This window comes from Abramis brama (genome assembly GCF_963993115.1).
Source record: "Abramis brama genome assembly, chromosome: 23".
Classification (NCBI taxonomy): Eukaryota; Metazoa; Chordata; class Actinopteri; order Cypriniformes; family Leuciscidae; genus Abramis; species Abramis brama.
In genome coordinates this window covers 10,377,808-10,402,793 of record NC_139985.1, presented here as the reverse complement: position 1 = coordinate 10,402,793, position 24,986 = coordinate 10,377,808, and the positions used below count along the sequence as shown (strand labels likewise).

Genomic DNA, 24,986 nt, shown 5'->3' with positions numbered 1-24,986 from the left:
TGAAGAGGACTTATTATGGCCATTTACAAATTCTTGATTTTGTTTTTGGGGTCTACTAAGTCTACTTTTTTATTTATTTATACATATTTCACATGATTGCAGCACCTCTCTTCCCAGTCTGTCAGTAACGCTCTGTCCTGACACATCTCTGAGATCCTGTGAGATTAGATAGTGGTGCCCAGGAACCTGAATGACTCCAATGCTTCCACAGCAGTTCCTTCTGAAGTCCACTATCATCTTGACTCTTTTGAGCGTGTTCAACTACAGGTTGTAACGACTGCACCAGACAGCCAGTTGTTTGACCTCTTTTCTGTATGCAAATTCGTCACCATCCTGGATGAGGCCAATGACTGAGGTGTCATGCAAACTTCAGAAGCTTGACTGAGGGGTCTTTGGAGGTGCAGTCAATTTTGTACAGCGAGAAGAGCAGTGGGGAGAGGACACAACCCTGAGGAGCACCAGTGCTGATTGTAAGGGTCCTGCATGTGAGTTTCCCCAGTCTCAATAGCTGATGCCTATACCTGTCAGAAAGCTGGTGATCTACAAAAAGCTGGGTCAGTTTGTAGATCTGGTATGATGGTGTTGAAAGCCGAACTGAAGTCCACAAATAAGATCCTTGCATAAGTCCCAGGTCTGTCAAGATGTTGCAGGATATAATGCAGTACCATGTTGACTGCATCATCCACAGACCTGTAGGCAAACTGAAGAGGATCCAGCAAGGGTCCAGTGATGTCTTTCAGCAAGGCCTACGCCAGTCTCTCAAATGACTTCATGACCACAAATGTGAGAGCGACAGGTGTGTAGTCATTATGTCCAGTATTTTTTGTTTTGTTTTGGGGGGACCGGAATGATAGTGGAGCGTTTGAAGCAGGGAACTTCACACTGCTCCAGTGGTCTGTTGAAGATCTTGAGATTGGGGCCAGTTTGTCAGCGCAGACTTTTAAACAGGCAGGTGAAACATTGTCTATAGGCCTGACGTTTTCCTGGTCTTCTTTTTATGAAAACCCGGCTCACGTCCTCCACTGCAGGTTAAATAGCAGTAGAGGGGGTTGCAGGAGGTGTTGGTATATGTGTGAAGTGCAGATCAGAGCTGGTGTGGGGTGTGAGACTGGGCTTTTCAAACCTACAGTAAAACAAGTTGTTTATTCTCCAGATCGTGGGGGCATTGTCTTGTACTTGGTGATGTTCCTCAGACTTGTCCAGACTGATGCTGGGTCATTGGCTGAGAACAGTTTTTTCAGCTTTTCAGAGTATCTTCTTTTAGCCTCCTTTGTTAGTCTGTTTCTGGCCTGGTAATACAAGATTTTATCCCCACTTCTGTAAGCATCCTCTTTGGCCTGATGAAGCTGTTTGAGTTTCCAAGTAAACCATGGTTTATCATTATTGAATGATAAGAATGTTTTGATAGGAATGCATGTATCCCCACAGAAACTGTTGCTTCAAAACACTCTAATCAGGGCAAACGAAGCAGGCTTGTAAATCCCACTCTGCTTTATTAGCCTTATTACAGGTTTAGCTGATCTCAGTTTCTGCTTGAAGGTTGGTATAAGATGAACTAGACAGTGATCAGAGAGCCCCAAAGCTACACATGGGACAGAGTGATATGCATTTTTTATTGTGGTGTGTTCCAGTATATTAAAGCCTCTGGTGGGACATGTAACATGCTGTCTGAATTTTGGTGGTTCATAGGAGAGATTTGCTTTATTAAAATCCCCAAGAATGATTAAAAGAGAGTCTGGGTACCTTTGGTCCATTCTGTTACAGGCCCAACCAATGAAATGCTCCTTCACAGCCTGCACTTGAACATTGGTTTCCTCTTAATGTCCATCTTTTTTCGAAAACAGGGAAGATTTGTTCACATAAATGATTCATTCATGAAGTAAATACCAATTAGAGGTACTTTTAAGAAGAGATTATCAGGAAAAATACAGCTTTTATGTCTGCATTAGTTCATTCTGAGCGATTACAGTATTTGTAACTAATTTTACGCAAAACCTTTCGGAAATGACCTCATCCTTCACGTGTAGGCTACTAAACATGATGTCAATCTATAAGTAGCCTATTTATCGCTAAAAATGCGCTGTTGAAGTTATTAGGAGGTTTATGTGGATTATTGTGAGTCTTTAGACTTTTCACAGCTGGAAATCACAGGGAAGCAAATGCCCACAGTAATGTAGGGTCAATGGCCAGCCGATTACCAGTTGTTAGACTTTCAATGAGCTAGGTCTCTGATCAATGGCAATAAAGCGCATTGTTGCGTTCTTAGTGACATCTTGTGGTTAGTCTGATCAGAATGTCAACGAAGTTTAGAAAGTCAGGGTAGAAAGTTTAGAGGTAATGTAAGGTAAATGCAAGCCTTAGACACATCATTAGCACATCACGTCTCTTGAGACCGTGTTGTTTGTAAGCTTATTTTTGTTTTTGCCTTAGAGAAACACGTATAATGAGTTCTAGGTAATGAGTGCACATTTGAGTGTCCCTGTAAGCTTTTTTTATTTTAATTTATTTTCTAAATTGCTGCGATAAAACTGAATTTCCAAAAACTTCTGTACGTTTTAGTGTTGTTTATTTGATACACCACTTGACCTTTATTTAGGTTTATTTATTATATGACCTTTATATATAGGATACGTAGCCTACACTTCATTGTTTAAGGCTGCACTGATGCACATATCACTTTTATTAGCCTATATCTTTATATTTCATTGCAATCTATTCATTACTATGAATCTGCAATCTGGCATGTCTGCTGCTTTGAAAATATTGTTGTTTAAAGCAAATAAAGAAATGCAGGAATGAAGGAGGAGATATGTCCCATACACAAAAGAAATATATTTGAAATATATTTTCAGGATATATTTTGGAATATATGCAAATATTTGAAATTGGCCCAATAAATATATTTCATACTCATATTTCATATATTTTTGTTATATTTCAGAATATATTTCAATGTATTTGGAATATATGCCACATATATTTTTGACACTTTTGGGGACCCATACAGAAAAAAATACATTGAAATATATTCTGAAATATAACAAAAATATATGAAATATAAGTATGAAATATATTTATTGTGGAAATATTTGCATATATTCCAAAATATATCCTGAACATATATTTCAAATATATTTCTTTTGTGTATGGGTTACCAGGTAAAATTAAAACTGCAAATCGAATCCACATGTTCTTCTTTAACTCAAACGGCTCCTATCAACAGGAGGAGCTCGCGCTTCAGATAACGCTATTAATTATAGTGGACTCTACTAACCGGGGGTCTCTCTCTCTCTCTCTCTCTCTCTCTCTCTCTCTCTCTCTCTCTCTCTCTCTCTCTCTCTCTCTCTCTCTCTCTCTCTCTCTCTCTCTCTCTCTCTCTCTCTCTCTCTCTCTCTCTCTCTCTCTCTCTCTCTCTCTCTCTCTCTCTCTCTCTCTCTCTCTCTCTCCTTGGCTCACGCGTTGTGTAGCGTTATAAAAGCCCGACTAGAGGACTACGTGAACGTGAGTCCTGTGTTGCTGGAATCTCAGAGGTGCACGGATACAGAACACGAGCACAGGGGTGAGTAGGATCACTTTTAGCGCTGGTTATCTGCTGAATGACTCTGTTCATACACCGCCTCATGTGACTGGAGTTCTAATGACAACGCGGGGAAGAGTTGAGGAGTTGTGCTGTTATACATTCAAACCAATCCAACAAGTTGCGTTGTGAATGATCTCAGTTTGTATAACTGCAATTAAACAATTCGCGTGTTGGCATCCAGTGGCTACATTGTATATGATCTCGAGATAAAAGGATGTAATTGCTTTTTTCTGTGCATCACTGCACACGATCCTGGGAAAACGATTATAACTGTAAATAGGCCTACATATAATTAATGCATCTGACTAAGCAAGACAAAATATAGGTTAATGACAAATAAATGTCAGACATGAGATATGTAAAACAAAAGAAATGTAATCAAGTACTAAAATACCTTTCTTGCTCAAAAATACTTTAATTTTAAGGCAAAAACATTTGCTACAAAGTTTTGGGGCACAAACTTTTGCTTTTTACTTTTCCGAAGGTCTGAAGGGGTCCTCTCTGTTTTATGGTGTCCTTGTCACATGGCCGTATATGGCTCCCTGCGTGTTGTTTAAATCACATTGACTTTGATTTGGTGGTCAGAAGTTGTAAGAAGTTAATGCTATTTTATAACACTTCATCACTTTTAAAGAATCAGTATTAAAAGATTATGCAAAAAAAAAAAGTTGGCCTATTAAAAAGATGTTAATTAAAGAGGTGTATTTAAGTAATTGTCTATATGAATTGGATTTTAATCTATTTATGAATAACATAATAGTCTAAGTGCATGTTGGTCAGTCTAAAGAAAAAACAACATACTTTTAGAGGTTACATAGGGAGAGATGCATATGCCTTTGAATATTACTCTTAATTTTTCATGTACACCAAGTATATTACACTTTGTGTATATTGAATTGGAAATGGTTAGGGCACAAATTCACGTTTCTGTACAGTTTTACCCTACTAAACCATTGATTTTTTTTTTTTCCTGGCTGATCTGAATGAATGGAATTTCTATTGTAATTTGGAAACAATCCCAACTGGATAAAACAAAAACAAAAGGCATCTAAGAATCCAATAAAATCATGTTTGATGAAAAACCTGAAAAATAGGAATTTTAGCTCAAGTAGGATCTTATTTGGATTTTTCAAGGATTCCAACAAGGATTCCTGTTTGATCTCATTATGATTGGTTCCAAATTATTATAAAAAATTCCGTTGGCATTCCTTTAGAAAGTTTGGACGAGGGATCAGACTGTTGAGACGGGTCTATGACATTGTGTCAGACTATGAATTCCAGCCTTGTGCCTCACTTTTGTCTTTCTCTGCTTTCTCATATTTGTGATTGTTGGCTATTAGAAAAGGTTGTCTTGTCTAAATCAGAGCATAACAGAATTAGAAGAAAAATAGAAACAGCATAAAGAGAAAACAATGCGATGCAGGGACAGGAATAAAAGGTTTTGTTTTACAACTTCCCAGAAGTGCTTCCCAGACATAATATGAGTTTGTTAGCTTTTTATTGATCATGTGCCCAACTGATTTGTATGCACTGATACTAATGTAGTTGTAGATGTAACAATAGCACCATTAGAAAGCCCAGTGCAGCCTCAGTTTATATAAACTTGAGAACATTTAAAATTTCTGCTCTTCCTTAAAAGGGTTTGTTGTTCGGACAGACTCATCAGCATAATTAGATTCATTTTGTTTTGTTTTGTCGTGTTTACCAAGATGTACAGCCTAATAAAATTCTTATGTCAGTGTTTGATGTTCTGTGATCGAATGGCCTCTAGGATGTTAAATGCAATTCATGTTACATGATGTGATCTAATGTTCCTCTTTATTAGAGCGATTGAGTTGCAGTTATGCCTTCAGGGGTTTACTGACATTAACAAAGCAAAACAGGTTCTGACAAAACAACATAACTGATTTGGTGTGGGATGCCACGGGTAGACATGAAATTGTCTGAAATGATGAAATGTCCTACAGAAAGCATTGATTTTGATAGGTCTGAATATATTATTCACTAATGTTCCTATGAATAATGTAAAGTCTCTTTTTGTAAGATGAAGGCATGAAGGAAGATTGTCTCCATCAGTAATAACACTAATCTAATCCTCTTGAGCACATCTTATCTTAGAGCAGCTCTAATTCGCGGTTCAGGCCAGTATGTCGGAAGTATAGGTGGTTTTCTTTTTCTGTTTGGATGTGATTTTTTTTTCTTCTTCCAAGAGAATAACATCTCTACATTCAGATGCCATGAATCGAGAAGGAGTTTCTGTTTTGTTGACAACTTTATTCTCCGGTTTGCTGTTCCTTTGTGTTTTGGCACTGCTGTGTTTCTTCACCTGCAGACTGGCTTCAAGAGTAGTGCCAGTTGGAGCCCCACTGCGTTTTTGACCGAGCTTGTGAATGATCCTCAAGTCATGGTAAAAATCTCTCTGGAACAGAACTAGAACTAGTGGGGGTTGCTTAGAAGTTTACTGGTTCAAGTCGATGTGCAATGGTGTGTCGATTATAACACAGGAAACAAATGTTCTAAATGACTTGCATTAGTGGTTGTTGGCCTCTTGATTTTTAGGGTAGTGAACTGTTTTATAATCAAACACCAAAGGGTTTGGACCAATATTGGTCCCTTACATCTTAACCCACCCTTAAACGTAACCATACCTTGAAACCTTGGGTTGCAACGGATCGCACTTGATCCGTGATCCCTACTGACCAGTCCTCGCGGTTCGGCACGCATGTGATTCGCGGATTAATTGCTAAGTTTAACCATCTTAGAGTGAACATTTATCATTTGCATGTTTTTCTTTTCTTGACAATTTATACATTTAAGTGATTTTAAACCATTCAAGCACAAGAAGAGGCGAAAGAAAACTTGATTGCGCATTGTTATCTGTGCGCACACCCGCACCCGAAGCACGCATAAACTGAGGCTCATCACCGAATTTATTCCTCTTTCGCGTCTCCTTGTGCTTGAACAGACACATACACAAAAAGTTATGTTAAAAACCCCATCTTTGCTGGTATTCTCATAAACACAGTCATTTTTATGTCATAAGTGAACCTAAACAGTTGAGAAAGAAATCAGATGTGTATCATTATATTGGATTCATTCATTCATCCTATTAATATCTGCTGCTAGGTCATTATTGTTAATCACACAACAAAACACATCTTTAATTAAAAAATTAACTATATTTAATTTATACAATGAACATTATTACTGAATATTCACTTGTCTTTGATAATGTTTAATTATTAAAAACAAGATTTTTGCTGTGGTATCGATGTACTTAAAGGTGCCCTATAATTTGAAATTGAATTTATCTTGGCATAGTTAAATAACAAGAGTTCAGTACATGGACATGACATAGGCTACAGTGAGTCTCAAACACCATTGTTTTCTCCTTCTTATTTAAATCTCGTTTTTGAAAAACACCCCTGAAAAATTGTTCAAGTTCAGACAGATAATCTTTCTCTCAAAGTCGTTCAATACTGTTTATGCATCAGTAAGTTAAATCAAGCCAGTGACTAAACGATCAACTTCACGTCGTTTCTCTTAGTAGGATGAAAATAATCTTACAGATAGTGATCAAAGAACAATCCCTTTCTAGTCGCCCAAGCTGTCAATCACACAATCACACAGCGCGAGTTTATTTGGACACTTGCCAAAAATCGTTATGAAATCAATGACGCTGTTACACTGCACAACGAAGCTCTTACTGTACTTACATCATGTTTGCATTGGTGAAATCATTAGTGAGAGTGCAGAAACTGCGTTGCAATCTATGGTTGCAATGATAAGATCTTCATTCACGTGATCAACAGGCTACACTGAAGTCTCACAGCAGCCAATCACAGCAGTGGGCGTTTACACTGAAGTCTCACACAGACACGCCCCTTCAAACAGAGTGTTCAAATCAGAGGCTAAAATCAGGCTAGGAAAAATGCCTTTTATTTATTATAACAAATTTTGATCTAAAAAACATATTAACATTATAAGGGCACCCCAGGAAACATTCTAAAATAATAAAATAATCCATGCAATGGCACCTTTAAAGTGGGCTTTACGTAATAAATGAAAAGCAAAGTTACATTACCGCCCTTCCCTCAATTTCTTTTGCTGATCCAAAAAATGATCCGGTCCCTGACTCAAAAACAGTAATATGATCCGAACTGTGAGTTTATTGAACCTATTGAACCCTGTCATTAAATTGTTTTGCAATACAACTTGAACACAATAAGTAGCATTGTATACTGTGGAAATATAATTTTAAAAGACAGTGTAATAACAATTAACCATTTGTGTTTTCTATTCTAAGTTCTCTCCTCTTTGATGGGAGTCAAGTGTATAAGTGATTTAATCTTTAATGATTTAATCTCTCATTGCCAGGTGTAAGTTTCTGTAATGTTTTAGATGCTTTTGTTTAGTGGTCAATAAGGCTGTGTGTAAAGTCCATACCTTTAAGGACTGCCCACCAAATGCCTATAAAATACAGCTCCTTTAGAGTCTCCTGGTCTTCACATCTGGGTTTCCTACTATACCTAACAATTTTGATGTAAGTACATAGTAGTTAATGACACCTAATATAAAGTGTCACCAAAACGGTTATAGCTGTGCATTTCAATGTTTTACGTGGCTTTTTTTCCCAGTTTTACAAATGTAAACACCAAGTGGTCAAAGCTCCAGCATGGGCAATGTATAGGTTGAATGAATGTATGGCTTTGATGTTGATTGATGTTTTCTGTGCAATGACTAAAGACTTCATTAAAAGGATGTGAAGTAAGCTGAGGAATTGTGTGTTCGTAATAGAAATCGTGCGGTCCTGTGCCTTAGAACTGAGGTGTCCAGTTAATCAGCTTTGTCATGGCTATTAAAGCACCGTGTGCAATGGCACTCAATCCCGTTAAAGTGACCTTGACTAAAGAGTAGAAGACAGAGAGGTTTAATAATAATGCAGGTGTGAACTTTTACTCAAATTAATGTTCAAATATGGCACTAAATGATTGTTTGTATCAGTTTTTGAGACATACATCCCCAGCTGAAACAATCTGTCCTCTTATTTCAGTTGTTTTCACACATGAATATAATATTATAATGGAAAAAACAAGTCTTGGGATGTTAAATAGTTGTTTTCTGTGCTTAAAGATGAAGTGTGTCATTTCTGTCACCAAACGTAATGGCAACAATAATGATTGTTTTCAAATCAAGGAGGTCTATAATAGCTGGAGAAAGGAAGCTCCGCCCCAAACTCATGCCATTGGTTGAGCCAATATTATTATGTTAGACCGCTCTAACAAATACACTGACACAGAGCTCAAATCAGCATATGAATGGCTTACTTGTAGTTATCTCTGAACTTTAAATTGGGAATAGGAGAAATATTTAGCATTGACTAAAACTTTTTTCACTGCAGATTTTAGAGTCTTCTGAGATCCTTGGAACGTGAGTTATTCTGCAAACGGTGGCAAAATGAAGGTCGCTGCACTCCTTATCCTCGGTTGCCTGGTTTGGGAAGGTTTGGCAAAGCCTCAGTTTCCAGGTCAGTTAAGATACTTTTTGTTTATTGGTCTTTTGCCTGTATTAGATAGGACAATGGCATACTTTTATACTTTTTTTATTATACTTTTATAAGCATTTTGTCTCTTTAAAAATGAATAAGATACTTATGCACATTATAGAAGTGGTGCTAAATTCTGTTCCTGGATATTTAACTTCCAGGAAAGTTTACCTCCAACCCAAATCAAATACACTTGAACCAGCTAGTCAAGATCTTCTTGAAAACTTCAGGATATCTACAAACATTTATGTTGGAGCAGGTTTAGAACGAAACTCTGCAGGAAAGTAGCTCTTTTGGATCATGAATGAGCCCTGCCTTAAAGTTTGCTTGTAGTGTCTTTGATTCATAGAGAGTCATAGTGTCAGATGAGGGCTTCATAGGGCTTTGTAAAAGTGTGTAAACACCATCGCAAGCCAGTTTTATTTAACTGAATGTTTAATAGTCTTCTTTTCGACCTTGCTCCAAGTATGGACATAGAATAAAACTAATTTCAAATGTACGACAGCTTCTATAAGAAGATTGGACCCTCAGGTCAGATGGTCCCAGATATGTTCATTTACGTGATTATGGGTTTAAGAAGCTTATGTGGACAGAAGAAGATATGCATAACATAAAAATTCAGTTGTTGTTCTTGTCGAGCATTTGTTATATATTCAGCTCAGTTTAGTTTAGAGAGAGATTGCATACTCATCATCTCTAAATGGGGACTTCCGTCTAAGGCCATTATCATTATCTTGTTTTGCAGGAGCATCTTTGCTGGTTTTGTGTTATCATTTGTGGGCAAACGTATAAACATGTTTTCTTACGGCTTGTAGAACAAGAGAAGGACCCTGATTTCTGGAAGGGATGGGCTCAGCGCTCACTAAAAACTGCTTTGACCCTCCAAGAGCTCAACAAGAACATTGCCAAGAACGTCATCCTTTTTCTTGGTGATGGTAAGTCACGCCATCCATGGATCCCTGTGGATCTTTACCATGAGATATTTGTCTGGTTATAGTATGGACCGTAAGTTAAAATAAATTTTCATTTCTGTTCTTTCAAACAATATCAATCCACTTTGATTTAGATTTTTTTAACCAAGCCTTGAAAACTGTTTGTGCAATACTAGGTCCAACAAAAAGAGTTAAATATTTTTTAAGCACCGTTTCAGAGTATGGACCTGCTTCAAAATTAAGCATTAACACGGGCAGTGATGGATATCAAGTTAATGAGAAATAAGCAAATTAACCACAGTCAACGTCAGGTTGAACGTCATGTTGAACGTCAGGTTTCTTCTGGACAAATTAAAAAAAGCACAGTGCGTTTCAAAGTGAGCTTGGGCACTAAAAGGATGGAGGAAAGAGGCAGTTTGATTTATTCTGGTTGAAAACTGAAGATTATCTCAGGAACAATAGAAATCATCATATTTATTGGAAATAATTTAGCTTATTGTACACTACGTCCCTGTGAAAGGAAAGCAATGCTGGTATAAAACACCTGAGTTGACAAAACCTAAAAAATATATCTTATGAACCCTCAGTTCAACCACTGTCATGTTGGTGAAATAGAGATACGAAAGCTCAGATCAGTTGACCTGTTGGTTCATGCATTAAGATTATTAAAATGACAATGTGTCTTCTGATTTTCTTGGAGGTCAGCCAACCAAGTTCAGAAAAGACTTCTGAAATTTCATATATGTTTTGTCATTCTGTAGATGATATAAATCATTTGGAGTCATGATCATGTGATGTTAAGTTCATTCAAGGATTGACTTCAAATGGTAACTGATTTGTATGATACATTAAAAGGATCGGAACACTGTGTGCATTTCATTCACTAAAAAAGAACATATTAAAAGAGCCATTTGTTCATGAATTGGTCTACACTGATAGCATTGTTATGTGCCCGCAAGGACAACTCAATAAAAAAGTATATTGACATTATTTTGCAGTACACAGTCTTTTCATCTCATCACATTCAATTCAGACTGCACACACGGATATAATATGACTTAATTTGCCGGTTGACTGTGAAAATGCTGGCAAGATTGATCTTGGGGTTTTAAGAGTCAATGATTACTTGCTTTTCAAGTTATAGTTTTATTGAAGATTGGAATATATTTTACATAAGATGTCAAGGTAAATTAATAAGCATTTGCTTAAACATTTAGAGTAATCAAATTTAATTGCTCTTTTTTATAGTTCAGAGTACTTCAGATATGTTTTCAATTCATAGTTGCAACTCAAGCCACAACCCTCATTTAATGCATTATTAACACATTGCAGTAAATACATTTTATGTAATATTTTATAATTTAATTTTAAGTGTTCTACGAGTATAAGATTTGAAGACAGACTCTGTGAACTCTTTTCAATGTGATTGTGCTTTTTGAACATTTCTTCTTATACAGTTTTGTACAGTTCTGCAAGCTTGAGACTTTTAACTGTACTCTAATTTGGTCCTTGTGCTTTTAAGAATAGCAGGTTGTTAAATGACGAGTAGTCATTTCATCTCACTATTCTGAATAAACTTCAAGAATTCATTTGGATGGTTCCTTTCTCAGGTACAGGCAGACCATGTTATTCATGACAGATGGTGCTTGAAGGAAAGCATTATTGTTAAAAATAGTCTGTCTTAATCATGGCAACTTTTGTTGTTGGTAGGTATGGGTGTATCTACGGTCACAGCAGCACGGATTCTAAAGGGACAAATGAATGGACTGAGCGGTGAGGAAACCCAACTGGAGATGGACAAATTCCCCTATGTTGCCCTCTCTAAGGTACATCCCTTGTGTTGTAATCCCATCATGCCATTCCTTTGTGTTCATAATCCATGCTGTCGCCCATCCCGGGTCACAGAGAACAGATTTAAATCATAGTTTGATTCAGCCACAGTTCTGGGATGATGATTCTCATTTTTCACAGATGTTAACCATTATTAAAAGTGAGGATGGTGAACTATGGTCAGTTATTATATCCTATTTATTCAGCTGTTTTTCTTTTTGGTTTTATGTATATTTTTAACTTAATCCAATAAAGCCATCTGTATTATACTTTATATGGAGTCCTAGTGGAAGGCCATGGTGGAGATACTAACAAGACTAACAAGGTACCGATAGATCCAGTGGGAGATTTTAGAAAGAAGAATTAACGGCAGAGAAAGCGAGGCAGACACGTCAGGGCAGGGCCGGCTGGAATCAGGCGAGACAGTCAATCCAGGAGAAATAATCTCACCAGACTGGTCAGGCTCTGGCAGGATGGGGCATTGGGTGGGGAAGGAGAACCCCACAAAGATAACAGCTCCAAGAGAGACACAGCTGATGTAGTGGGCACAGGAGAAGGCAGAAGGCTTGGGCGGAGCCGGCAGGGCAAGCAGTTTGGGGGGTGACCTCTGTGGCCATCGGGGAGAGCAGGAAGCTCTAGGACCACCAGATTTTGGAAGATGGAGGAAGCCTTTCTCCTCTTCCTCCGCACACCGACCGAACACAACGACAAATGCAGACAGAAGAGCGTATGGCCCAAGCCAACTCGAAACCGCACGCTTGCAATTTAGAGCGCGAGAGAACGAACATCCTGTGCGCTCGCAACAGAATATCCACACTCGTAGCATGAATGTCCGAATCCGACTCAGAACCGAAATAAAACAAGACCGAATTGCGAGGGTCCGAACACCACACTCCGCACTCAAGATAACTCACAAATACCCCTTTTCCACCAAGGCAGTGCTGGTGCCTACTCGCGAACCAGTTCTTTATGTTTCGACAGCCAAAGAACCGGTTCTCGGCCAGGAAAATTGGTTCCAAAGCGGCACCAACTCTTTGCTGGACTAGAACCGTTCTTTTACCACGTCATGCTTACGTCGGGGGCTGGGGGCGGGGTTATTGTCGAACTTCTTCTCGAATGTAACCTCCGTCTATAGTAATCCAGACGAGCAGCACAAATGTGTTCTAAACGTCTTCTTCTGACCCCAATATAGGATCGCAATGCCAGGAGAAACATTTGCAGAAAGACGATGTAGTCCGCCATTGTAATTGTTATGCTTGAAGTTGGCGCAAGCGTTTCTAGGAAAGCTAAGACGTAGCTTATGGCAACGTACACAGTGATGTAACGACGTCGTTCGCTGGGCTCTCTAGTCAGTGGAAAAACAAACATGTTCTGAGAAGGTTCGCAAGTTGAACCAACTTTGAACCAGAACCAGTTCCGAACCAGTTCTTTTTTGGTGGAAAAGGGGTAAAAAATGCAAGTGGTTTTAGACTTTATGATAATCATAAAAATCACCATTGTGGATGTTTATGTTTATGATCATGCTAAATGCATAATAATGCTAAATAAACAATTATAGAACTACACTAAGTGCTCTTGTGAAATAATGCCTCCAACTATTAAAATTGTGCATGTTTTTTCCCCAGACATATAACACAGATGCTCAGGTGCCAGACAGTGCAGGCACTGCCACGGCATATCTGTGTGGGGTCAAAGCCAACGAGGGTACGGTTGGAGTGAGCGCAGCATCTTTAAGATCCCAGTGCAACACCACTCAGGGGAACGAGGTCACCTCCATTCTTAAATGGGCCAAAGACTCAGGTGAGATGCTTTGTTGAATCCCCTCATACAGCAGCTATAATGCCTCTGTCCCGACTTCTATTGTAATTAGAATATAGATGAGATATTTGTTTCTGGTCTCATTTTTTTGCTAGCAATCCATTAGCTTATTTTTGCATGAGTGAAACAAAGGTGACACTTGCACAAAATAAACCCAGGTTGAGCAGATAAAGGATTTCAGAAAGTTGGAAAACACGTCCTTATCTGAAGGAATAGGAATAAATGAGAAGAGTGACAGTTTGACTGATGAGCGCAGCACGCAGGCGGCTTTCTCTTATTTTATTCTCATGTTGAAAATAAAAACAAATGAAGCGTTTTATAAGACGGAAGTCCTCCGCTGAAGGTAGAGGTGAATGTAGCCGAGTGGAATTTGCACAACATGACCAGAATAAACATTTTAAAGTCCAGCTGAGAGGTTTAAAAGGTGGACGGTCTAATCAGTGTCAAACTGATAACCTGACCTGATGTGAGTAAATGGGAAAATGCTCTCTCACTTGGGTGCTTGTGTTCAGAGAATGCATTAAAATAGTGTACCATTCAACTGCTTGACCTTAGCCAGACAACATGGCTTTAAATCAAGCTGTTTCCTTGTCCAGTACAACATTTCTAAGCTGATGCAGTGCATACTTCTGCAGGTCAGTCTATTGATTAAATATCCGTCATTTAATCAGTAGATAGATGAGGAAAAAAACAAGTAATCAACTAGAATATAGATATAGTGATTGGACATGTCCCTACAGGAACAATTAACAGTTACACCCATCTGTATTTTTCCACAGGCAAATCAGTTGGAATCGTCACAACGACACGAGTGAACCATGCCACTCCCAGTGCCGCGTATGCCCACTGTGTAGATCGGGACTGGTATTCAGACGGGGAAATGCCAGATGAAGCACTGCAGAGTGGATGCAAAGACATTGCCAGGCAACTCTTTGAAAATATCCCTGACATTAATGTGAGTTTTCTCATGATTTCCCCCCCAGTTTTATGAATTGGTTTTATATAGTGTTGAGTTTGCTCATTCAATATCTGTTTCTGTTAGTATTGTGTTTTCTAGTTTTATTCCACCATGGCATATGTAAATATATATTAGTAATAATAATAATAACAACAATAAATATTTAAACAAATAATGTATTCAAAACAAATAATAATAAAATAACTTTAAATATTAATTATCATTATTATTGTCATTAAGCATGTATTATACAATTTAATAATAATAAATATTTTAAAAAATATATATATATATTATTGTTATTATTAATAATAATATAATAATAATATGGTAAAATAATTTATAGATAATATTTATATTTTAGAAATATATTATTCATATAATCATTGATAATAATAATGATACTAGTAATAATAATAATAATAATTATTATTATTTTTGTATTAACATGATTTTGTGACTTATTATTAATTTAATTGTCATATTGTAAAATTAATTTGATATATTTTAGTAACATTATTATATATCATTATTAATAATAATTATAAGAACTATTATTATTGATATTATTGTTATATAATTTTTCAACTATTAATTACAAATTATTTTAGTAGCATGCATTTTAATAGTGCAGAATCTTAAATATTTCTACTGTATTATTTAACATCATAATGTTTTTACATTTTCAACATCTTAAACTGTTTTGTTTAATGGATTTTCTTTTAGACCGCAGTGTGTACAATAAATGTGTGATGTTTTTCTTTTGTTCTTCATTTTGGATGGGCAGGTAATTATGGGGGGTGGGCGGAAATATATGTACCCCAAAAACACACCAGATGTGGAATACCCAGGAGACAAGAAACACAACGGTACACGCAAAGATGGCAGGAACCTTGTGGGGGAGTGGATTGACAGAGTGAAGGATAAGGTGAAAGATGAAACAAGGGAAAAACAGGGCACTTCATTCCATCTTTTCATTTACAATGTCATGTTCAATTCATTTCAGAAAAAAAAAAAAAAAAAAAAAAAAAGATTCCACGCTATGCCTCTGCTGACAAATCTTTTTTTTATTTTCTGTGTTTGCCTGACTCTGGCAGTGTATTTGTGCTCTTTTTATGATGCCCTCTTTATTGACTTCCCTGAATCTGAAGCTCTTGAGGCCTCTAAAGCAGGCTTTACAACTGTGCACTTGAAGAGTGAAGACAAATTTGTACTTGTTGTGAAACTGGATTACAGAGATTTGGTTGCAGGATATTGGATCAAATCTTTGTTATACATTCTATAAAGCATCTAAATATAAGATGGTACTGCTATTTCTCTAACCTATTTGTTGTTTCTCTCTTAACCTTTGTGTAATCAGAGAGGTTACTATGTTTGGAACAAGAAGGATCTCCTTTCCCTGAATCCAAATAATGTGGATTATCTGTTGGGTGAGTTTTATAAACATTCTGGTTAAGTGACCTTGAGATGATGTTTGGTGACACTATTTTAAGGTGACTTAGTTACACGTTAAACATGTATTTACTATATTACTACAGTATAGTACTACCTAGTAGTAACAGTAAATTATTGCAACATAGGGATCCATTGGAGGCAAGCTTATTGAAAACACAGGTGCAGTTTATTACAAACAAGATCAAACATGAAATAAAAACATGGCGTGGCATGAAAACTCAGATCATGAAAGACAGGAACATGAACTTACAAGCTTACAAACAGAGATCTACAGGAAACAATACTTGACAAAGACACATGGCAAACATGAGGGCTTAAAGGGGTGGTTGATTATTTCACTTTTTTAATTTTAGTTAGTGTTTAATGTTGCTGTTTGAGCATAAACAACATGTGCAAAGTTACAATGCTCAAAGTTCAAAGCAAAGGGAGATATTTGCTTTTAAAGAAATCGTTTTTTAAGCACTACAACAAACGGCTGGTAGGGACTACACAAGCTTCCTCCCGGGGTTAGTGACATCACCAACCCTAAAATTTACATAAACCCTGTCCCCGGGAACGCGATTTATAGATTATCATGACAGAATATGCTTATCAATGACTAGAAGATAACACATAAGGTGCATAAATTCATTAACTATCCATTCAGAAACGTTGTCTACATGTTGTCACTTCTTCTTGAGTCTCTCCACCTTTGTCTGACTCCGGTTTGAACATAAAAGGCTAAAAGTTTTTTAAAATTTTCAGTGCATGTTTGTGTGAGGCAAAAGGACATGAGCTCTTGAAGCTCCACCCACTGTGTCGGGAGCAGCAGCTCATTTGCATTTAAAGGGACAGACACAAAAACGGTGCGTTTTTGCTCACTCTCAAAAAGTGACAACTTTAACATGCTATATAAAAATATCTGTGGGGTATTTTGAGCTAAAACTTCACACACACACTCTGGGGACATCAAAGACTTATTTTACATCTTGTGAAAAGGGCATTATACCACCCCTTTAAATACACAGACTAATGACAAGACAAAGGACCCCTGTGAACAATGAACAGACGATTAACCAATGACAAGACACATGGCAGGATCACATGACAAACAGGGACTCACATGACTAGACACAGAAACATGACAATGACATGAAACATGACCAAAACAAGACCAAATCATGACAATTATGCATAATTACAAGTAACTAACCCTAAACAAAACTCTTAACACTTACCATAACACTATAGTAAGTACATGTAGTTAATTAATACTACTCAGTACTTATTTGAGTAAGAACACCGTAACTAAATGGTTACACTTGTACAGTGTTGCAGTGTAATTATATATTTAAGTATTGAGTAATATTAATTAACAACATGTACTTACTATAGGGTTAGGGTTGGATTAAGGTTTGGGTGAGGGTTAGTTGCATGTAATTATGCATCATTTTCTGTTATTTCTTTGATAAGTACATGTAACAAGGACACTGTAAAATAAGGTGTAATAAAGTTTAACCCAATGTTTTACTGAATTCCTGCTCTATTTGTGCTGCAGGTCTGTTTGAGCCAGCAGACCTGCCCTACGAGCTTGAGAGAAACATAGAAACTGACCCTTCCCTCACTGAGATGGTAGACGTGGCCATTAAGATCCTGAAAAAAAATGAACGCGGGTTCTACTTGCTGGTGGAAGGTAAAATATACTGTACATCACTATTCATTAGACCGCCGATGTGCAACGGAAGGACATTTTAACATCTAATTAAACTCGTATCAATTATTTGGCTTTTTTTTTTGTGCTGGGGAAGCTACTTTTTAAACAAATCTATATGCAGTTGTGCTCAAAAGTTTACATACACCTTGCAGAATCTGCAAAATAGCTGAATTTATAAAAATGAATCTGTTTAAAAGTTTACACACCCTTGATTCTTAATACTGTGTTTTTCTTTTGTTTTGTGATGGTTGTTCTTGAGTCCCTTGTTTGTCCTGAGCAGTTAAACTGCCCAATGTTCTGCAGAAATATCCTTTAGGACCTGCAAATTCTTCAGTTTTTCAGCATCTTTTACATATTTAAACCCTTTCCAGCTGTGACTGTATGATTTTGAGATCCATCTTTTCACACCGAGGACAATTGAGGAACTCAAACACACCTATTAAAAAAGTTTCAAACATTCACTGATGCTCCGGAAGGAAACACAGTGCATTAAATTGTACTTAATTTGTCTTCCGGGAAACATGTAAGCATCTTCTGTTACTTCCGAAGGGCAGTGCTAAATGAAAAAAATCTGAAAAATTTGGACATCTTCATCCTGTTCAAAAGTTTTCACCCCTCAGCTTAATGCATTGTGTTTCCTTCCGGAGGAATATATACACATTACACACACACACACACACACACACACACACACACATATATATATGTTTTGTAAGTATGTTTGTGTGTGTGTTTTAATTAAATATTTAACTATATTACCAGTTTAAAAAAAAGATTTAAAAAAATTCAAATTCAAAGAAAAAAAAAAAAAAAAAAAAAAAACACTACACAACTACACAAATCTATATAACTGAACTACAAACGTAGTATAAACTGCAGTATTTAAATATTAATCTCATTAAACATTTTGATGGTGACAGAGCTGAATACATTAATTGGAATAATTCATTCAAATTAATTTGTTGATTGCCCCAGTTTGCTCGTAGATATACAATGTGACAATGTCAAAATCAACCACTTATTAAATATTGTAAAATGAATTGAATGCATTTTAAAAGCAGCACTATAACAGCTCTGCTACTGTCAGGTACTGGCACTATAACAACCCTTTCATCTACTGAAGTGAAAGATATTTACAGAATGAATGTATGTGCTCTATATCTGACCTCTGACCAGGTGGGCGCATTGACCACGGACACCATGAGGGCAAAGCGAAGCAGGCCTTACACGAGGCCGTGGAAATGGATCGGGCCATTACTCGAGCTGATCTCCTCACCAGCGTTTACGACACACTAACCGTCGTCACGGCTGATCACTCTCATGTCTTCAGTTTTGGAGGCTACACACCACGGGGAAACTCAATCTTTGGTAGGCAATGAAGGCTCAAGGCATGTTGGGAGCACTTTAATTACCGAGTGATTTCTTGGTGGTTTATGGCCCAGACTCAGAGCTTTCAATATCCTTTCCGCAGGTTTGGCCCCCACTTTGAGTGATATTGACCAGAAGCCCTTCACATCCATTTTGTATGGAAATGGCCCAGGGTTCAAGTTGGTTAACGGTTCTAGAGAAAATGTCTCAACTGTGGACTACAGTAAGTAATTAACAGGTTTATCGCTTCTGGGTTCCCTTTCAGTTGGTCACTTTCGACGTCACGGCGTTCTTTCCTTTCTTCAGGGAACGAGGGTTACATACATAACCGAGATGATGTACTTTTTAAAATTGTTCTATGGCATGTTACATAGCCACTAAAACATTATGTTAAAAGCCTATACTCCAGATGGTGTACATTCTATACAATAAGGGTGGGAAAACAGCTCTGATGTTAATCTTGATGGATTGAAATGCTTACAATTCATTTTGAGGACATGGAAAGAGCCTGCTTAGAAATCAAGTGGGAATATAGCGTATTATAGATTTGTGGATCTGCTTCTCTCATCCTGTTTCATTGCAGTGTAAAGGTTAAAACCTTGCATTCAGGATTTTCTTCATGGATAGAGAGATGGGGCAGATGTAAAAATCTAGTTGAATGATAGTAAAGTGAATCTCTCTTCCCACCACCCATTTTTCTTACTCCCCTTTTCTTTATGTTTGACAAGCCATAGAATTATGGCTATTGTTCTGGCTTCTTTTCTCTCATTTTCTTCCCCATCACTCTCTCTCCCTGTTTGTCTCATTACTATTCCACAGCATAGGTTTGACTCTTTCAATTTCTGTTTTCACTGATAGAACACAATCCAAAAGCAATGAAGAAAAATTCATTGTCATCCCTACTGTTGACATTCTTCTGGGGATGTCAAATATTCCAGTACAAAGACAAATGGAACTGTAGCAATTTTTTATATCCGTAGTTCTGAGTATTGACAAGTAAACAGCAATATAGAAAACTCACTGCTCTTATTTTTTTCTGTGTTTTTTATATTGCTCATATATTGTAATCAATATTTTTTTTCTTTTTTTTTTTCTAATTACTGAGAAATGCTTTCAGGCTACATACTTCTATTTTTTTAGTTTTAATTTTAATTTGTTAATAATCATATTAATAATAAATTGACCTTAATATTAATTGTAATTTCATTTGAATTTAACTATAATTATTCATACATTTATCTTAATTACTGAGAAATGAATTGTTAATATTCATATTTAAATAAAGTAGGGTTTTATTCAATATTAATGTATTATTAATTGGAATTTAGTTTTAATATAACACTTTATACACCTTTCTCTTAATTATTGAGAAATGCTTTCAGTCTACATGCTATTGTTTTCATTTTAATGTTAATATATTAAACTTAATATTAATTGGAATAATCTTTTTTTATAATTATTCAATTATTTCTCTTAATCATTGAGAATTTCATTTCATTTTGATTTGTTAATATTCATATTACTATTTAACTAAACTAAGGTGTATCATAAATATTAAAGTTTTTATATAAAAATATAACTATTCATTTATTTCTCTTAATAGTATGTAGCCTGAAAGAATTTCTCTAAAATTAAGAGAAATAAATGAATAACTATAAATGAATACATTTATATTAAAACTAAATTACAATTAATATGTAATTACAATTGTAAACTATTAAACAATAGTATGTAGCCTGAAATCAATAATTGTTTTAATTGTAATTTTTTAATATATTTAACTAAATGTAAACTGTTCTTATTAAATATTCAATTACTATTAATTGTAATTTAATTTTCATATAATATTAAGATTAATATGAACAAATTACAATAAAAAATGTCATTTTGATATCATGACAACTCTTCTTTCTTCTGCCCTCAGAGCAAAACAACTATCTGGCTCAGTCTGCCGTTCCCTTGCGCTCGGAGACTCACGGCGGTGAAGACGTGGCCATCTTCTCCAAAGGCCCCATGGCTCATCTTCTTCATGGAGTCCAGGAGCAGCATTACATTCCCCATGTCATGGCCTACGCCGCGTGCATCGGCCAAAACAAAGACCACTGCCGCACAAAGTCCGGCTCCTCTTCTCTCAACCACATCTACCCAGTGCTGCCCGTTCTTCTTTCAGTCACATGGCTTCTGTGCTGACCCCTCTTCTTCAGATCATCTCTTATCCTACCGTGATTAGATCAGGAGCTGATTCTCTCAAGTGGAGTTTATGATTTTTTTTTATGATATGTGATTCGTTTTTAAAGCATTTATCAACTTCAGGACCAATGTGTGGGCATTTTAAAGAGGCCAGATTGAAGAGATTCTGTTGCAATAATGGAAACAAATTGTAAAGCGTGGTTAATTCCTTTTACTTGCCATTCAAGATTGCTGGTGTACTCAATATCAGAACTGCTGTGATTCAGTACAGAAGCGCAAATGTGAGTGTGATTTTGCTGTTCTCTAAAGAACATAATAATGAATAATTGAAATCAAATCTGGCCAAAAAAATATCACGCTTTCTGTCGCAAGGCAACATGCAGATTGACCATCTGTCCGTGGAACGAATTGTTGAAAGCTCACATTACAGCATTTTACCTTTGAGATTTTGTGAGGTCTGCTGTCACATGAGATCAGTACTTTTCTTTTTTTCTTGAAGGAAAGAAATGTTTATTCAGCAAGGATGCATTAAATTGATCAAAAGTGACAAAGAGAGTGACAAAAAGTGACAAAAATATTTATACTTAAGTAAAAGCTTTTTTACTTTCTATCCATCAAAGAATCCCCCAAAAAAGTATCGTGGTTTCGAGAAAAATATGAAGCAGCACAACTGTTTTCAACATTGATAATAATAAGAAATGTTTCTTGAGAACTAAATCAGCATATTAGAATGATTTCTGAAGGACATTTTGCCATCACAGGAATAAATTGCATTGTAAAGTATATAAAAATAGAAAACAGCAGTTTTAAAGCTGAATAATATTTCACAATAATACTGTATTTTTACGGAGATCCTAAAGGGACATAGTGGTGAAAAATCGTACCGACCCCAAACTTTTGAACAGTAGTGTATGTCAACAGATGATGTTTTAATGAGATTTTGCTCTTTTGGGAAGTTTATAAGATGTACAGAATAACAAGAAGAGTTTAACAGTTGTGTAGTTTGAGCTTGGCCTTTTTTAGTTACCTGATATTGTTTGCCCAAAAAGTGTCAGAAAAATAAATAAATTGAATGATTAGAAGTATAACAAGAATTAATCACAGTGCTTAAAGAAAGATTTTGTCACATATCATCAGATCTAATGCGAAAATGACTCGAAGGATTCTTTCATTCAGCATTTTTCAATTTGTTTCCTACATTTGAAATCAAATACAATCTACCTCACTGGCATGTGATGACCGGTTCAAAACTCCAACAAAAGCAAGGCACTCATTTTGAGCAACTATTACTATTGACAAAGGACAAGTCAAGCCACGTTTTTTTTTTTTTTTTTTTAGAGGAATCCCTTGTATGCAAAACAAAAATGTACGTTTAAATTCATTGGAAATGCTTGATATTGACTGATCTGAAACATAACTGTATCTGTAACATGTTTGATGATCATCAGACCAAATGTGGTGTATATTTTTGAAGTACTGTTTATCTTTCATGTTTTCACATTTTAATGAAATCAGAATCTGAATGTTGGTGCAATCGTTGTTTGTTTGTTTATAGCAGTCTGTGAGTCTCTATGAATGTTGGCAGTTTATGAGTAATGACAAACATATGGATTTGAAGTAAATGAGAGTTTATATTCCTTGGCTATTCACTTGGACCCAAATTCAAATATCCTGTTAGAACTGATATTTCAAAAGTCATTTAAAAAATATAAAAAGCTCTGGCAATACAAGCAAGATTTCACAATAAAGGAAAAATGTGTTGGGAAAAACATTTTTGCATGGGTCATTTTTGTTTTTAAGTGGCTTTCATTCACTGTTGTGGTTTTAGTGAAACACATCGAGCTCAGCCGCAGTAAATGGTCCTTAGCGTGCAATATGGGAAAGGAGTCCAACATGACACACTTTGACCACAGTGTTTAGATGCATTTCCATAAAAACAACACTTATGCAGGACTGCAACAAATTTGTGGTAAAGCAAATCAGTGGAAGCAGCTTGAAAAATTCTGTCCTACATCATGATTTAGAGATTATAACACACATTTTTATCCTCTCATGTCTGTCCCAGAGTGACAAAGCAGCCAAACTCTCTCTCGGTCGGCCTGCTGCTTTAATGAGGGAATGTGATATTTGTATTTGATGTCACCTGAGAGACTACCTCTATGGAAATGAGGGGACATCATGGCCCCAAACTCATCTTCTTTTAGCTTCTTTGACCTCTGTCGGAGTCCCAGTCGAGTTGACTTTATCATCACCTACCCATTTTGTGTTACATGACAATTTGCCAAGAGTTTCCCCACCCCCTTCTCCAAGGCTAACGGCTTTTATAATGTACATCTGCCTATATCACCCTGACATTCAAATGCCAAAGATGTTCATTTCCATAGGCTGAGTGTCCTTCTGTTGATAAGGAACAGTGGGGGATGTGGCGACTGAATTTGTCGCTTGACCTTGAGAAACCTCAATTAAACTATTAGCAGAAAATATGAAATATAAATATTTATAATGCATCATTTTACAGTGAGGAAAATAAGTATTTGAACACCCTGCTATTTTGCAAGTTCTCCCACTTAGAAATCATGGAGGGGGCTGAAATTGTCATCGTAGGTGCATGTCCACTGAGAGACATAATCTAAAAAAAAAAATCCAGAAATCACAATGTATGATTTTTTTAACTATTTATTTGTATGATACAGCTGCAAATAAGTATTTGAACACCTGAGAAAATCAATGTTAATATTTGGTACAGTAGCCTTTGTTTGCAATTACAGAGGCCAAACGTTTCCTGTAGTTTTTCACCAGGTTTGCACACACTGCAGGAGGGATTTTGGCCCACTCCTCCACACAGATCTTCTCTAGATCAGTCAGGTTTCTGGGCTGTCGCTGAGAAACACGGAGTTTGAGCTCCCTCCAAAGATTCTCTATTGGGTTTAGGTCTGGAGACTGGCTAGGCCACGCCAGAACCTTGATATGCTTCTTACAGAGCCACTCCTTGGGTATCCTGGCTGTGTGCTTCGGGTCATTGTCATGTTGGAAGACCCAGCCTCAACCCATCTTCAATGCTCTAACTGAGAGAAGGACATTGTTCCCCAAAATCTCGCAATACATGGCCCCGGTCATCCTCTCCTTAATACAGTGCAGTCGCCCTGTCCCATGTGCAGAAAAACACCCCCAAAGCATGATGCTACCACCCCCATGCTTCACAGTAGGGATGGTGTTCTTGGGATGGTACTCATCATTCTTCTTCCTCCAAACACGTTTAGTGGAATTATGACCAAAAAGTTATATTTTGGTCTCATCTGACCACATGACTTTCTCCCATGTCTCCTCTGGATCATCCAAATGGTCATTGGCAAACTTAAGACGGGCCTTGACATGTGCTGGTTTAAGCAGGGGAACCTTCCATGCCATGCATGATTTCAAACCATGACGTCTTAGTGTATTACCAACAGTAACCTTGGAAACGGTGGTCCCAGCTCTTTTCAGGTCATTGACCAGCTCCTCCCGTGTAGTTCTGGGCTGATTTCTCACCTTTCTTAGGATCATTGAGACCCCATGAGGTGAGATCTTGCATGGAGCCCCAGTCCGAGGGAGATTGACAGTCATGTTTAGCTTCTTCC

The 24,986-nt window shown here is 36.8% G+C and overlaps 1 protein-coding gene across 2 annotated transcripts; it reads left to right on the top strand.

The window, feature by feature from the left end:
- The first annotated feature begins 3,455 nt into the window (after positions 1 to 3,455).
- alpl (alkaline phosphatase, biomineralization associated) lies at positions 3,456 to 23,138 on the top strand. 2 transcript variants are annotated; one of them, XM_084100490.1, is made up of 12 exons: positions 3,456 to 3,559; positions 8,982 to 9,107; positions 9,941 to 10,060; positions 11,768 to 11,883; positions 13,513 to 13,687; positions 14,485 to 14,660; positions 15,451 to 15,591; positions 16,024 to 16,093; positions 17,656 to 17,790; positions 18,988 to 19,179; positions 19,283 to 19,402; positions 21,104 to 23,138. In XM_084100490.1, the coding sequence occupies exons 2-12, from the start codon at positions 9,038 to 9,040 to the stop codon at positions 21,367 to 21,369; spliced, it is 1,581 nt and encodes a 526-aa protein (XP_083956616.1). In that variant the 5' UTR covers positions 3,456 to 3,559; positions 8,982 to 9,037; the 3' UTR covers positions 21,370 to 23,138. The 2 variants fall into 2 exon arrangements, with proteins under 2 accessions (XP_083956616.1, XP_083956617.1); XM_084100491.1 differs by lacking the exon at positions 3,456 to 3,559 and adding an exon at positions 5,620 to 5,987.
- Positions 23,139 to 24,986: the final 1,848 nt, after the last annotated feature.

Coding starts and splice junctions, on each gene's coding strand:
- alpl (XM_084100490.1), top strand. CDS start 9,038: ATGAAGGTCGCTGCACTCCTTATCCTCGGTTGCCTGGTTTGGGAAGGT. Junction 9,108..9,940: donor GGCAAAGCCTCAGTTTCCAG/GTCAGTTAAGAT, acceptor TACGGCTTGTAG/AACAAGAGAAGGACCCTGAT. Junction 15,592..16,023: donor TTGACAGAGTGAAGGATAAG/GTGAAAGATGAA, acceptor TTGTGTAATCAG/AGAGGTTACTATGTTTGGAA.